General features: G+C 36.2%; 1 protein-coding gene across 1 annotated transcript in view; it reads left to right on the top strand.

Annotated features, from left to right (window-relative positions):
• LOC100115531 (glutamate receptor ionotropic, kainate 2) overlaps positions 1–17,308 on the top strand; it is a 661,409-nt gene that overhangs the window by 595,369 nt on the left and 48,732 nt on the right. The window contains exons 12-13 of the mRNA XM_031925963.2: positions 5,527–5,725; positions 5,784–6,009. Of these exons, the coding sequence (XP_031781823.1) occupies positions 5,527–5,725; positions 5,784–6,009 (425 nt within the window). The remainder of the gene's footprint in view (positions 1–5,526; positions 5,726–5,783; positions 6,010–17,308) is intronic.

The raw sequence follows: 17,308 nt of genomic DNA, 5'->3' as shown, positions 1-17,308 counted from the left end.
GACAACAATCAAGTAAATATTAATGTATTTGATTTTAAAATTTTTTTGAAGGGTTTAACATTCTTATATCCTATATTTATGTTTAGGTTAAAATTGTTCTGCATAAAAATAATTTCAAGGCCTAAATGTTTTAGGGCCTAAATATTTAACGGTTAGAAATGTCTGAAAAAAAATTGTGATGCCCCAATTTTATGACCCAAAATTTGTAAAACCATAAATAAAATTGTTAAGGCCCAAAATCTGTAAGGCCCAAAATTGTTAAGGTCCACAATTTTTTAAGGCCCAAACTTTTTATGGTTTATCATTTTTATATAAAAAGATGAGGTAATATCTAAAAATGTGTGACGTAGGGCTGGTGGCCCGGAGAACCAGAGAACCGAAGGAAATTTGTTCCTTTTTAATATGATGTAGGATTTCCTTCCAACTTCTAACCACGAACCTTGTGATCAAGGAGCACTCCTGTTAGAGGTATTTCAAAAATCACTGAAAATTTAGTTGCGGTCTTAAAGCAGTTAAAATCAATTATATTAAAAGAACAAATAAAATCAATCAGTCTCGCAAAAAGCGTCTGGATCGAAAATGTGCGATGGGGCGAGGCAATTGATAAAATTCGAAACATATTAAGGAGATTGCAAGTAAAGATAATAATTTGTAAATGCACTATTACTTATCCGCTCTTAAGCGAGTGCACAAAAATAATTAAGGTGGCTCATTGTTCTACCATAGGCGGACATAAAGGCATAAATGAAACCTATAAGCGCGTAAAGCAAAATTTTTATTAGAAAAATATGAAAATCGACATACAGATGTATATTCGGAAGTGTTTACCTTGTCAATTTGTAAAGACCATAGTTGATATAAGGACGGGCTGCATGAGTTAACAATTAATTATTTAAATTAAGAGAACTAGCCTTCGGCTCGAGAGCCTTCTGTCACTAGAGTTACACGTGGACTGTAGAATTGAGTATGTCCCGCGCTACTCGTCTGCGCAGACGCATATTTGCGTGCGGGCGGTGTTTTCTCCGCAACTGCGTTTGGCGGACGTGGGAGGGTCCGCTTTACTTACGGTCGTTGCAAGCTAATTGCTTGTGACACTTCTGTGTCCTGCAGACTCAGCGTTATGTCCGCTTATCTCACCTCGTGTGTGGATTCTGATGGTTCGTCCACAAGTATCGTACTCTTACCTGCACGTCGTGACTGCGTAACTGATTTTAATTCATTTGTTCTAATTAAGGTCTAATTATTATAAACAATTTAATACACAAGGTTTTTAGTTATATTGATTGCTTTGTTTTTATTTGCCCAGAGCACTTCACAGACATCAGTATACAGAGTTGATTGAGTTTTGATGTTGTATTATAGATTCGCAAGTTGTAGTTTTACAGTAGTATTTTAGCGAGTTTAGTCTTCATTCTTAACTCTACTTATTATTAATCTTATCAACTTACATTTATTATAATCCTGCGCACTTCAGATGGTTCTAAACACCCTTTGTGGCAGATGCTAACTATTACGATCTACACGCGTTCACGTGGCAATTTATAGTAAAGATGATCAAATGCTCTTGCTAACGCCGGAGATTCCACTTGACGGTCCTTAGCGGTAAAGATCGCGGTAGTCCAATCAGCATTCGCCACAAAGGATCGACGCGTACGCCTTGCAGTCGTTTTTCACGCGCACGAGGAGTGCTGACACAAAGGTCAGAGCACTCGCTCCGATTTTCGGTGCTCGATTGTTCAATGTCGCAATCAGATGCAGTATACGTCGTCTATACGAGTGCACGAATGCATATATATATATATATATATATATATATATATATTAAGAGTATAAACGTGGGACATTACAAATTAAAGAAATTAATTAGAGTCAACACTAAAAATCATATAGTCGTAATGTATACACCTGTTTAACCCTTTGAAAAACTTGCTTTAGACATAGTTGGCCCGTTTCCGCGAACAGAAGACGAACACGATAATATATTAACAATACAATATTGTCCAACTAAATATTCTCTTGCGATCGTTCTTAAAGACGCAACGGTGCGATCAGTCGTGGACGTTTTGATAAAACTTTTCACCTGCACTTTTTGGCGCTCCTATAGCTATTTTGACCGATCAAGGTACAAATTTTTTAAGCAGTTTAATGAAACGTGTAGCAAAAAGATTCAGAATCACACAGTTTAAAACGACAACCTTTCATCCACAGTCGAATGGCTCTCTCGAGAGAAGTAATCACGTACTTAGCGAATATTTAAAACAGTTTATTTCGTAAGATGCGCAATGGGATCAATGGTTGGAGATTGCCGCTTTTTCCTTTAACACCTCTGTATACAAGTTTTCGAGAGACTGGCTCGCACCCCGTCGAGCGATCCACTTTAAACCGAAGATCGGCTTCCGACATATGCTGTATTATAATATCGTATTGACAACAAGATTAAACAATATTCAAGAAATAGTACGTGAAAAATTAATAGCAGCCATGTGACGTGCAAAGTATTATTACGACAAAAGAGCAAACCCACAAGATTTTGAGGTTAGCGACTACATTACTTAAGGGAGAAAAAATTCATAAACTAAAAGACCAGTACGAAGGTCCCTATTTAGTCATAGATTTTTTACGTAACGGTAATATTAAGAAACAAATAAAAGCTAATAAGTATAAGGTAGTGTATATGAATCGCGTACGTATATCATACATTGAGCCAGAAATTACTTAGTCTAAATTAATTAACACAGTGTATAATTACAGTATTAGGTTAAGCGATTAAGTGATAAGATTAAAATTAATAGCTAAATGTATGAGTAAATAGACGGAGAAAATTCATAAAATACAAGAAAAAAATAGTAGAACAATAATCGTAGAATAATACTCATAAAGAACTAAGCTTAAGAAAAACATTTTGTCATCTCATCATTATTAATTTAACAATAATCATGACATCATTCTTTCAGCATGCAATTAAACTTATTCTTCCTTCTCTCTTTTCTTCTTACAACAAATTAACAATGATCATTTTAAATTTTCTCCATGCAATAAATTAACAAGGATCATTAAAAAACAACTTTTGGTATAAAAATTAGTGAGAAAATACAATTAACTGCTCAATTTTCACTCACAACACTAACTAAAATATCACTTTGACTAGTATACATAATCACTGAATTAAGAGGAATCACATAGTTGACTATTTCAATACTAGTAAATATTTACCACAAGATTTTACAAAACTCAAAGGACACAGAATAGGAGCAATTTCCTTTTATGTTTTAGATTCCGCCTAAGTCGAAAAATTGAACTCTGGGACAAGTTACGTTGGGTTTAACTCAGAATTTAGCTAAGTTGAAAATGGCTATTTGTAATACCAGTGCGTGGGATCAAGCTCTAATGAGAACCTTACTGAGCATATCTGAACAATCGTGAGGTCCTAAGCATCCTAAATACATAGCTTATAAAGACAGACTACACACTTTCATACTATGGTTAGATGGATCAAGCCACAAGCCAGAAACTTCAACAGAGATGGGTCTCTGTTATAATTATTATGAAAATCAAGTCTATTGTTTTCACTGCGGTTGCAAAATGTCTCAGCTTCAACACGGAGAGGATCTATGGATTAGTCACGCCATCCTTGCACCAGATTGCAATTACCTAAGAACCCGAAAAAGAGAAGAATTCATACAAAAAATACATAAAAGAGTAAACTTTAATAGAGAACTACCACCAGGGAATCTACATTGCCTAGATCAAGATTCTAAATTGGATAAATCAAATATTGCAGTAATGTGGCCCCTAGATTGTAAAATATGTTTTAAAAAGGAAGTCAAGATGCTTTTTCTCCCTTGTTCTTAATTGGTTGCTTGCGCAGAGTGTGCCATTAAGTTAGAAGAATGTTGCATGATAGAATACATGATTCATGTAAATTTTTAAACAACGTTCAACAAAACGTTTGAATTGCAAGGAAAATATTAAAATTTTTGTAGAAGCCAACATGCTAAATAAAGTAAACATAGCGTTGGAAAAAGGAGCATGATCTTTTCATAGATTATCTATAAAAGAATACTAATAATCTATATCGACGACTATTAATACAAATTAAGAATATTATAAATAACGAGGCTACATCGTGATACTTAAACTCATGCACTGGCATGAAGAGGAAATTTCAAAAAAATATTGTAGAAATTAACTTAATCAATATCAATTATCGTAAGAAATTAAAGAATTAAATATAAAAATTATTGACAAAATCGTATTTAGTAATTTTATCGTTAAAATCATATCTTGGAATAAATAGAGTACAGGGACCATTATATAAGAAGATTTTATGTAAAACCAGGTCTACTGTAGTGATTATATATCACATAGGATTAAATATATTTAGAAATTTTATCATATTTTTAGCTATTGAGACGACAGGCCCAGCCCGGGAATAAAAGAGCAGCAATAGATAACTTGCCTGGCGTAAGCAAGTTACTGACTAAGTGGCGCTATTTGCCAATTGTAAATAGTCTACCTATGCGCTGGTAGATGGCGTGCGCGTATGTAACACAGGAGAGAGGAAGCGACTCGGGTATATAAGGAGTCCCGGAGCCAGCAGCGAGCATTAATGATCTGGCTCTTACCTGAGTAACATGCGAATGATAGTACTCGCTTCTCGCACCGGTCTCCACCATACCCAGTAGTATATGAGCCCCAGGTTCTCGAAGAGTATGCGTGCAGTCCACTCCCTCTCCTGTAGGCTCTGAGATCCAGTATCGCTCATAAATTATCATCAAGTGAATAGAAGTGAATAAATAAATAACATTTATAAATATATTAATAATTGAAACCCTTTATTTATTCATCCACTCCTATCCCCCTTTCAGATGTGTCACCGGTTCAGGATAGTAGTACCCTGTTCTTAGGTGGGGCTATCTGGTCAAAGGCTCATGGTGAGATGGTAGTACCTCACACATCAGTCTAATAGCTGCGTGGTTTACCTAGGTGTGCGGGACATGTGTAGTGGGCATACCCTACTCATCTCCACCAACACACGAGCTGCTCTCCTCTGGTGGATCCCCCACTTCAGAGGTTAGGAAAGATGATTGTCCACTTAACAGATATTGCCGGGTGGATCATAGTATATTGTCGTTCTTTGGATATGCTTATCGCGTACTAACCCATCGCGGACCGTTTCACTATCATATTTAACTGAATAATGACTAATAAGAATAATATGAAATATAATAAAATTTAAAGTAAATAAAGTTTAAATAAGTTATTTAAAATGATTGATCATAATGATTTTAATGTTTACATCATATATTCGGTTTTTAATAGGGTGATATGTTGTGTATAAAATCACGAATATATTACATTTTTTACTACTCTCTTAAATAAACATTTTTTAGGCAAGTTATTCTTTATAAGTCGAATAATAACAAAATTTAGTACAGACTCAATCTATCATTTGCAAACAAAACGACCAATTTTGCTGGTATACTATTATTTCATTTCACAATATATTTTTAATTTCATTTTCAGAGGTAATTCTACGAGAATGCTAGCCGGTTGCTGGTGGTTTTTTTGTTTAATTATAGCGAATTCATACACTGCTAATCTCGCTGCATTTTTAACAGTCGAAACCATAGATAGACCAATAAAAAATGTTGACAGCTTAGCTAATCAAAATATTATCAAATACGGAGCAAAGAAAGGAGGATCAACTTTAGACTTTTTTAAAGTAAGACGCTAACAAATTAATATCTTTTAACATTACTTATGCCTTGTTTTTGTCTTAGGCATCAAATTCTTCAACATATGTAAAAATGTATCAGTATATGATAGCTAACGAGAAAGAAGTCTTGACAGCTGACAATGATGAAGGAAAGAAGAAAGTTTTAACAGAAAATTATGCTTTTTTAATGGAATCATCGTCGATTGAGTATATTCAAGAAAGAGAATGCAATCTCAGTCAGATTGGTGGACTTTTAGATCAGAAAGGTTATGGTATAGCAATGAAAAAAAGTAAGTTTTTCGTTGTTTTCAATAACGTTTACGAAACACATTTAAACATTTTTTACCTCTTAAGCGCAAGTGAAGTACTATTTTCTCTACTAGCAGGCAAAATGTCAGCATGAAACGGTCATTACTCTTCTTGGTCTTGTGCGCGCTCTCTATAGCGATGTTCCAGATTTGATTCTAATAAACTTTTGTTTTTATTAGATGATTTTTCAATTTTATTACTTATCTCAGTTTTAATTTTATCATATTTAGTATCCATAAGAAAACCCGGATTGATTGTAATAGGAATTGGTTTTAAAGTTGCATCTTGTTTATGTAAAAAAGAATCAATAAGTTTATCCGAGGCACAAGAAGCAACTTTCATTAGTTTTTTGGCAAACCCCAAGTACCTTCTAGGCATGTATTTAACGTATTGCCAAAGCAAAAGTCACTTGAAGTAGATATAGAAGTGATTGGTTTGGGTTTTGTATTCGTTTCTTTAATAGAAATATTTTTCTATTGAGTATATTTTGCTTCGATCACATTTAGATGTTCCACTTGTGGTGCTTTTTTTGGAATGTGGATTTACTTTGGAAATTCGACTGTTGGTTAGACAGTTTATAATTGTTCTCTGCGGTTTCTGTATTTGTATTATCAAGATTTGGATTTTGAAATAGTGATTTTTTGTGACCGTAACCATTATCTTTAAGTGCCAAAAGTTCAAAGAATGCATCTTGTATATTTTGTGGTTTTACTGTAAATCGAATATCCTAGTCAAAATGATTGGAAATTTTTCGAACGAGTTCTGCTTCTGAGAAGTTTCTTTCAAGATCTTGCGCGAAACCCCATACATATGTGGCATATTCAAGACGAGAGTATTCGGAACCATTATTGTATACTCTACTTTGCGAGACCACTTGTCTTTAATATCCTCGCTCCAAAATCGTGCTTTAAATTTTCTCTCGAAATCTGACATAGAGTTAATTGTTTGCTGTGCGATGTCGAACCACAAAGAAGCTGTGTTTTCTAACGTTTGGCTAATAATTATGCTCATTTCATCGCCGTTGACATTTAAAACGTCTATGTATCTTCTGAGATCGCGCAAACACCGCATAGGTTTTTCTTTGTCATCGGCTTTAAACGTTGGCGGTTTTAGCTTAGGAGATTTTGATGCAAGACTCAAAATTGTATTATTGCCATCGAGAGTGATTGCGTGACTTGAAGACCGAATTTCGTTAATTTTACTTGTTAAAGTTTGAAATTCTTCTAAAAAGGACTTTTTGGAATTTTCGATGTGTACTTTTAAATTTTGTAATGATTCGTCGCATTTAAGAAGTGCGTTATTATATGTTGTGGGTTCTACCTCAAGGGCTTTGATATGCGTTTCGTTCGATTTTGTTAGTTTTAATAGATTTTGACTTGTATTCGTTAAAGCAGTTAATTTTGTGGTTACGTCTTGTTTCATATTTGACAATAAGACCTCTCCCTCTTCCACCTTTCCTATAGCCATGTTTATTAAGGCTTCCACGTTTGCCGAAGGGCGTATGTCCGATTGAGCCTCGAGTCGGAGTTCAGACAATTTAAGAGCTACTCTACTATCGATAAATTTTCAACGTTCTCTTTAAATTTGTCTAAATCATTGCTATCTGGCTTATTTATTATGCTAGAGTCTCTATCTCATCAACTCTTATTCGAAGTGTATCATAGTCTATGTTTAAAGCGGTGTATTCCAAACCGTTTAGTTCAACTTGTTCGTGTGTATCTTTTTGTTTTTTATTTAAATCATTGACGATCTCCGACGTTTTGTCTGCTTTTTCTAATAGATATTTTAACGCTTTATGGACTTTACGCGCGCAGTTGGCGTTCAACGAGGGATCGTCAATCATAGATTGATTCGCGTCGTCTGTAGTGAGAACTGCGTTAAGAGTGTCACTTAATTGTGATTTTAATGTGTTCGCGGAAGTGTTTCGAGTAACGACATTGCTCTTTCTAAGCGTGCTAGAGAATATGTTCTTCCCCACGTCCGCCGTTTTGTGTTAGTCTGAATTATTTATGACTGCGTAAATAGTTAATAGTCTGTTTGGTTGTGTAGATTACTTAATCATGCATATCAGAGTTGTTTTGTATTGCATAAATTGCATTTCAGTTATTGCGTGAATTGCAATATGTGTGTCATAGGAGGATTTGATTATTATTGTAATAAATTCCACTTTGAAAACCCGGTATCCTGGCAGGATCGCCAATGAAACGGTCATTACTCTTCTTGGTCTTGTGCGCGTAGAAGATTTTAGTTTTTGAGAAGAGCAATGATCATTTACTGCTCTTTGTCTGAATTTTGACAGCAGATCACAAATCGAAATTTGATTCTAATAATGATGTATTCTTGTAATATAAGAGAGGTCCGGGATACCAGGTAGTGGAAAGTTATTTCAATTATAATAGTATGTTATTTCTTTTCAATAAACTTTGTTTTGATTTTGCAATATATTTATAAGTCGTTACGCTTTATTTTGCTAAGTTTTTCTAACTGATACGCGTTAATTGCGTTATCAGGTTTGACAAGCTAAATTTATAAGTCTTTCAGAAATATGAAAATTTTACAAATTTTAGAAATATTCGAAAATAAGTCTTTTACCTGCTCAAGGCATACGTTGCTCAAGAGCAGGGACTAGACGCTAGTGAGCTAATACGGGTTTGGCGGGTCCTATTATAGGCCACGGAGAGAGCGAGAATTGAGCCGTCGGAAAAACTCTCATTCATACTTGCACACATACATACACACCTATAAACAAAAATCATTCATACATTAATAATTCAATGCGCGCGCCGCGCCGCCGCTCGCTCGCTACGTCTACTCTTATTATATCGCGACGCTACGCTCGCCGCTCGCTTTATATAGATATACGCAGAGTGTTGCGCACTCTCCCGGCTTTCTTGCTGCTGCTTTCTGCTACCGCTGGCTCGCTCGTGGCGCAGCTGGTTTTGCGCTCAGCTGTTTGCTGTTTCGATGTTGGTGATGCAAGGCTGTGCTAAAACTGATGTAGATGTCGGCGAGAGAGGAGGAGTGAGGCTTTCCTACGAGAGTGTAGGTGCGGGAGCCGATGGTGCGCATATAACATGCGTTGCAGGTGTTTCACCTGTGTGAGGAGGCGGCGGAGGTATGGAGTCGCACTGCACGGCGTATCCGAATGGCATGCGTACACCGCGCGACTTCCACGTGTGTGCTAGGCGCGCTTGCTCCTTCGACGATCTTGGCGTAATAACGCGATCTCCGGGGTGGTTCGTCTCCTGTCCTAACGGGACAGTCTGAACCAAAATGTCCACCCCGGAAATGAGCTTGCGTGGATAAACCACGGATTTGCGCGTAAGTTGCGCTGAGCGCATAATCGTGCGGCCCATGGCTAGATTTTTTCTAAGGCGCTCAAGTTGCGACCGTCGAAAAACTGACGGCGTCAGCCCAGCACGAGCCCTTTTATGGAGAAAGCTGAAGCTGCTCCGAAAGAGGAAAAATGGCCATATTGTCATATTTTTGAATTTTCCCGCGTCTCAAGTATACCTAAAATCTTAGGTTCACCGAGAAAGTGACGTGGCAACGCTATGCGTGTAGAAAGAGAGAGGCCGGCCTTGCGAACACGAGTTGTGTTGCCGCGGGAGAGTGGGGAAAGAGAAAAAGACGGACTATGCCTTTCCTCTGCATTCTTGAGTCGGGACTAGCCGTGCCAACTTGTTCACATTTGTATATATAGCTCTAAGTGTTTGAAAATAATGTATGAAATAAAAACGCGATTATTTTTGTGCGTGATCATTTTTTCTTTACAATTTTTGATGAGTAAGAGTAACGAACTTTTCTGTTATATAATCAAATAATATTATAATTATTTAGGTTCTCTTTTATACTCTTTTGGATCATTTATATAGAATCTTTTTTTTTTCATTTTGTTTATCGCGATCAAATAGTTAGTAAGTTGTATTACCAATTTTGTTTTTTTAATATTTCGTATGGACCTTCGTAAATTGAAAAGAATTTTGCGATTTTTTTATTGTCTAAATCTGAAATGTTATTCGATCTGAATAGAACTTCATCTCTCTCTTTAAATTCAACAAAAAATGTTTTCTTTTGTAAATTATATTTCTCTGCACGTTTTTGCGATTTCAAGATTATACGTTCACGTGCAAGATAAATTTTTCGTTCAAGCGGAGGTTCGACATCTGAATTAGTCGGATGTATCCAATTAATTTTTCCACGCACGTTTAGGTTTTATACCCATGTGTAATTCGATCGGAATGAAACTTGTTGTCTCGTGATACGTTTCATTTATAATAGTTTGGATAATATTAATATATCCGACCCAACCGGTGTATTTCTCACTAGTAAATGTACGAAAAAATCTACCGAGCTCCTTATGAACCCGCTCGACGATGTTACTCTGTGCATGTCGGATAGATGAAAAAACTAAATCAATATTTTCTTCGCGTAATTTCTTGATTCAAGTATTTGCATTGAACTGTGAACCGTGATCACATAAAATACTCTTCGGTTTTCCGTATGACAAAACATAATCATTAAAAATTTTCTTCATCGTTGTAGTACAAGTTTGTCTACGAATCGGATATAGTACAACGAATTTTGAAAACGCGTCTATAGTTACAAGTATATATTTCATACCGCCGCGCCCGGATGGTAACAGACCATAGAAATCAATGGATAACAAATCATGTGGCTTTTCCGGAATTATCGACTCCATTGGCGCTGTACATGGTCATGTGGAAATCTTATTCCTCTGTAATGAGTCACAAAATGAAATCCACTTTTGAGCTTTATGTCTTAAATTTTTAATATAGAAATCTTTTTGTAACATTCGAATGACTTTTCTCGCGCCTACATGACCATAAGTCTCGTGTGTTTCAAGAATAAGTATTTTAATCAGTTCTTTTGGAACCATAATTTCGTATTGATTCGATTGATTCTTTTTGTAATTTATATCATTTTTAATTAAATAAGTAGCATTATTGTTTAGATTTTTTTTTATCTAATTTTTTTGTAAATAATTGATTTGAATATTCGTCATTGTGTTGTAACTTTGACAAATGTTTAAATTTATACATCAAATCTTTCGTGAATTTATATCTTTCGAAAATTGCAATAACAATCTCTCCCGGTTTCCATTGTTCTTCTAAACTATAATTAGAATGTCGACTTAACATATCTGCTACAATGCTTTCTTTACCCGAAATGTGATCAATCACTAAATTATGATATAATCTTGAGTACCCAAAATCCACCGACGGATTCGGTTACCGACAAATTTGCTTTTAAATGAGAATATTAACGCTTTGTGATCCGTTTTTATATAAACTTTTGCTGCTCGTAGGTAGGTGCTTAATTTTTGCAAACTCCATACAACCGCGAGGAGTTCTTTCTCTGTAGTGAAGTATGTTCTTTCTGCTGCTTTGAGCGTTCGACTAATATATATATATATATATATATATATATATATATATATATATATATATATATATATATATATATATATATATATATATATATATATATATATATATATATATATATATATATATATATATATATATATATATATATATATATATATATATATATATATATATATATAATCCATTCATCCCCGTTATCGTCAATTTGAGATATGTACCAGCGATTGCAAAGTCCAAAGCGTCACAACGGATGATATAAGGCTTGGAAGGGTCGAAATATGCAAGGCAGGCGTCTTTTTCAAAGAGCTCTTTGACTTGCTCGAAATCTTTTTGGTGACTGTCCCCCCACTCCCAGGATTTTTGTTTATCTTTTCTTAGAAGTTCTAATAACGCTAGTAATTCATGCGCATGGTTTTTTTGCGAATTTCGCGTAAAAATTTGTTGTGCCTGAAGAGGCTTGTAACTGTTTTAGATTCTTAGGAGTTGGATAGTTTTTTATTGCTTCAATTTTATTCTCTTGCGGTTTTATACTCTTTGTTGATAGAATAAATCCTAAGAACCTAGTTTCTTTTTTAAAAAATTCAAATTTTTTGAAACTTAAAGTGAAATTCCATTTTATTAAACTTTGAAATAACTCTTCTAAATGCCCTTGATGATCTTTTTCACTTTTTGAGATGCATAAGAAATCGTCTACGAAATTTAGTATGGAATCACCAAGATTTTTAGTTACGTAAAATAAACAGCGTAATAAAGCCGCGCTGCTTATCTTTGTACCGAAAGGAACTACTTCGAATTCATACAATCTTTCTTCGAAAATAAATGCAGTGTATTTTTTACTTTCTTCACAAAGAGGTATTTGCCAAAAGCTTGATGTTAAATCGAGACTCGACATTACTTCCACCCCACCCCGAAACATTGTTGTAAGAGTTCCTCGATATTTTGAGGTGATTCGAAATCATCCTCAAACATCTCGTTTACCTTACGTGCATCTAGGCACAAACGAATTGACCCGATTTTCTTATATACCGGTACAATCAGATCAGACTTATAAAATTGCTACTTGAGCGACGTATGATTTTCCAATCCAACATTCTCCCTATTTCTTCTCTGAGTTTACTTTTCATATTAGCTTCTGCAGGATATGGAGGGATGAAAAATGGTTCAGGATTTGTTATTTTGATTTTGTATTCGTATGATGCTAATCTGCCCGGTTTCTTATAGAATACTTTTCGATATTTTTGCAATAAATTTCTGAGTTTATTGATCGTTTCTGGACTTTCCGTTATACAGAGTTTGTCGTCGATATCCTCATCGGAAATATCGTAAGGATCGAGTAATGAATTATGGTTATTATATGAACTCGTTAATTCATTTAAAGATTTTTGGCATCGGGCTTTATTTAGCACTGGCCGGAGTGGTAAGTGAAGATCAACATCATTAGTTGTATATTCCTCGATGATTTCTATATAATGATGATCCATTTTCGATTCTAATAAATTCTGATTTAATAAGATATTTTTTTAATTGTATTTTCTATACGAATTGTTATTTCATCATATGTTGCATCTATAAGAAAACCAAGCTCTTTTATTGCATCGATTCCGATAGTACAATTTCATATTAATTTTTGAATAACCAAGAAAATCAAGTCTTTTGTAGTACCGATTTCTGTAGAGCACATTAATTATTTATTTAACCGAGTTGATTTTAATCCCGTTGCACCACTGATTATAGTTTCTACGATAGGTAAGTCACAACGATCTTAAATTTTTCTAAATTGGAATTGTAAAAATTTTCAGAAATACATGTAGCTTGACTACGGGTGTCAATTAAAGCTTTTACTGGAATATTATTGATTTTAATTGTAATTTCCGGGCAGGCACAAATTTCGTCGTTTTTTGTGTTATCGTCAGATTCATATAATAAATCATCTCGAGGATTGTTTAAAATCGAGCAAATTGGAATTTATTTATCAATTGTTTCTTGTGTTTTTGAAATTATATTTATACTATTTTGCGAGGCACAAGAAACAACTTTTATTGGTTTTTTGACAAACCCCACGTGTCTTTTAAGCAATCATTCAAAGAATCGTCTAATGAAAAGTTGATCGTAGTGGGTTTGGAACTTATTGTTTTGGATTTTGTACCCGTTTTTTTAGAGGGGGCTTTTGTTGTGTTACTCGCTTTCGCCTCAATTGCATTCAATGTTTGTGTTTGAGGAGGTTTCTTTTGAAAACTTTTATTCTGAAAATTCGCTTGTTGATTTACAGGTTTCCGTGTTTGTTAATTGCCAGAGATTCGAAAAATTTATCTTGAGTAGATAATACTTAGAGATTTTCTCACATTTTCTATACTTCTAAAATTTCGAATCAGACACGATATCGCATTTTAAAGCGTATCAGTCCTATACTTATAATAAATTCAAAGACTTGTCAAATATTTGTAAAATTTTCGAACTAAAATAGATAACGCAAATTCAAGCGTATCTACTTAAAATCTTATTTGTAAAAATCAAAGCGGATTTATTTATTCATATTGTGACATAGAATATATGCAATAATTAATGCAATATTCTCATCCTGATTCATAATTTGAATTTATTTATTTTGTTATACAAAGTTCTATTATTGAAATGACTTTCCACTACCTGGTATCCCGGACCTCTCTCATACTATAAGAATACATCAATATATAAAATCAAATCTTTATTTGTAATCTGCTGTCAAAATTCAGACGCAGATCAGTAAATGCTCATTGCTCTTCTCAAAAAACTAAAATCTTACACGCGCACAAGACTAAGAAAAGTCGTGACCGTTTCATTTCAGACTAGCCGAAGCGCAACTTAAGCGCTAGCGCAACTAAAGCGCCTAGTCCCTGCTCTTGAGCAACTTATGCCTTGAGCACGTAAAAGACTTATAATATTTTCGAATATTTCTAAAACTTGTAAAATTTTCATATTTCCAAAAGACTCATAAATTTAGCTGGTCAAACCTGATAACACAATTAACGCGTATTCGGTAGAAAAACTTAGAATAATTTCGAATCGTTTACATACTTAGAAAATCGTGATACAAAGCCAATAACGCAAAATAAAGCGTATTGACTTTGTAACGTGTTGAGCACCGCGGCTAACACGAAGCGGTATGAGTACCGTTGCGCCGCGACGAGAGTACGTAGAGTCGCGCGCGCGATAGAAAAACACGTGCGAAATTCGAAGGCGCGAGAGGGACGGAACGAGCGATCGCGCGGGCTAGTCCAGCTAGGAGGACAGATAGCTTTCGGCTCCCGAATTATAAACACGCGGCTTCGCTCGTATCGCGAAAGTGCGTCCATCGGTGTTTCGCGGTACGTGCGGCGTAGATAAAGGAGTGTGTGTGAGTGTGTTAGGCCGATCCAGGTCCTGCCGAGCGGTCCAGCGCTAGACCTCGACAATTGGCGACGGCGTCAGCGAGAAGACCAGCAGAAGGTTAGTGTGGATGCGCGCAATGCTTGAGAGAGAGAGAGAGAGAGATTGTGCGCGAGGATACCACCTGCGAGGTGCGAGACGCGCGACCTTCGCGGCGAAACACGCGTCGAGCGCAAATACTCCAGCTTCGCGACGAGTCGCAAAGTTGTTGCGACTCGTGCATTATTATTATTTTGTCTCTCGACGTATTGTAAATTCACGTTTATCTCGCGAACCTAAATATAACCTTAGTCTTTTTATTTTACGACTTTTTGTTATTATTTAACGACCGCCACCTTGCTAATTCCTTCTCGCGATTACCACCTGAGTAGTTGAGCACGCACTAGAAGGTGCGGGATACACGAGAAAAAGCAGCGGGATAAGCTGCATTGCAACGCGGGTTAATCGCTGACGTTGAGGTGCTATCCGCCGCAACGTGGGATAGCGATCTCATTCAACGTCGTTTAGGCGAATAAAAGTCTCACCCCGTTACAACTTATAAATATATTGTAAAATCAAAACGAACATAATAAACTTTCTGTTATAAAGAATACTTGTAATTTACGCAATATGTCCCGCGCTTTTCGTCTGCGCGGACGCGTGTTAGTGCACGGACGGTATTCTGTCACCGCTGTCTTCTAAAGCATACAGGCTCGTTTTGCGCAGACGTTGTTCGTGTCCCAGCAGTATTGTCATGCTGTAGTGTCGCGGACTAGGAACTGCGCGCGACGGTGTTACTTGCCCTTACCTTGTGTGGCTTATGGTGTAGACAGCAAGCGTATGTTTTCCTTCTACTCACGTCTTGATGGTTAGTTTGTTTTATGGATGTTATTAGTTATTAATAATAATTATAAACTGATTAATTGTTATTGTTTTTCATTTATTGGAGACAACCCAGAACTCAGTTTTGCATAATTTGATTATTACAGTGTTGTTGTTGCGGTTTACGGTGGCTTATTTGTATTTACGTTGTATAATTAAACTTAACTTACAATATTTATATATTCGTTCTCTTTTGGGACCTGGAAACTGGATACCCCTTCGTGACACGTCAGATACTAATTGGCCTTAACTCTACACGATTACTCGTGGCAAGTTTTTATGATCTTATCTAAGCTGTGTTACCACTAACGCCAGATTTGTTGACGGGCCCTTCACCTATTGCACGATGCAGACTCTCTGCCAGAAAACAAGGAGTCTACTATATCTTGCACGCAGAGTTTGAGTGGTTTGCATACACTCAATAAGCGATGCGTACTGAGAAATAGCACTCGTACTCGCTTACCGGGTACAGCCCCACGACAACAGGTTACTTGTAGAAAAGGCGCTCTGTGGATCGTTTCCTGGCTTTTTAAAACCTCGGTGACGATTCAAGGAGTTGTAAAATTAAATGAAACGCGGCAACGATCGACCAATCAACATCTGACGTGCAAGGATGATGTACAAAAGTAAGTGAGTAATACGCGCGTAAGAAGTGCTGACTCGTAGGTCAAAGCACTCGCTCCGATGTTCGGCGATTGGTTTTGCACTGTTGCAATAGGTTTAGTATACGTCGTTTGTATGAGTGCACGAATGCAGTCGCACAGGTGTTATACATATAGTAAATGCCAAAGTATATATGAACATGGGACATTACAATATAATATTTTATTATTTTAATATAGTTTGTGATTAGATAAGAGAAGATTAACTAGTGCGCCACACGCGGCCTTACAGCCACAGTGGCTTGCCGCCTTACATCGCGAAGCGATGCAAGGCGCGCAAAACGCTTCGCGTTTTGCGTGTAAGACACGACCAATTACGCTCGCGCTGCGTGCATACTTGATCCACCGGCGCTCGCGCTTTGCGCTCGCCTCGATATTCTCGCGTATTCACGCAAGCGTCAGGCAATCAATTAAACCTTTTGGGCCAGATAGGGCGTGTCACACCGAAATTGTTATTCAATTATATGTACCAAAAATCGTTTCTAGGGTTGTTGTTTATGTATAGGCGTTTTGAAAAAATGTTTGACCTATATAGCTTGATATACACTGAACATGCATGTACTGCAAAGAACTTGTTCACATAACGCTATAGCCCATGAGTAACATCAAGTGGCGCGGTAGCGCCTCAAAGGCCAGTTTGAGAAGCAGACGAAGCTTTGGGGCCCGCGACACTAAATACTTCTATATTGGTATCCGAGATTTTACTTTTAAAACGATACTTTCCGTAATTGCTTTTAAGTAATTTTTATATATTATTACATTCGTGTGCTAATCAGTAATTTTTAATAGAAGTTGTCAAAAAAACGCTGTCATTTATATAATATAAACAATCTTGTATATGATTTGCTCAAATCATTATCTCTTTCTCCAGTGTGAAATGACGGTGAAGTTAGCCGCCTCTAGTGTGAAAGGACGGTGAAGTTAGCTGCCTCTAGTGTGAA

Source organism: Nasonia vitripennis (assembly GCF_009193385.2).
Source record: "Nasonia vitripennis strain AsymCx chromosome 3 unlocalized genomic scaffold, Nvit_psr_1.1 chr3_random0006, whole genome shotgun sequence".
NCBI classification, from domain to species: Eukaryota; Metazoa; Arthropoda; class Insecta; order Hymenoptera; family Pteromalidae; genus Nasonia; species Nasonia vitripennis.
Note: the sequence above shows the minus strand (reverse complement) of the source record. Positions and strands in the feature narration are given on the sequence as shown.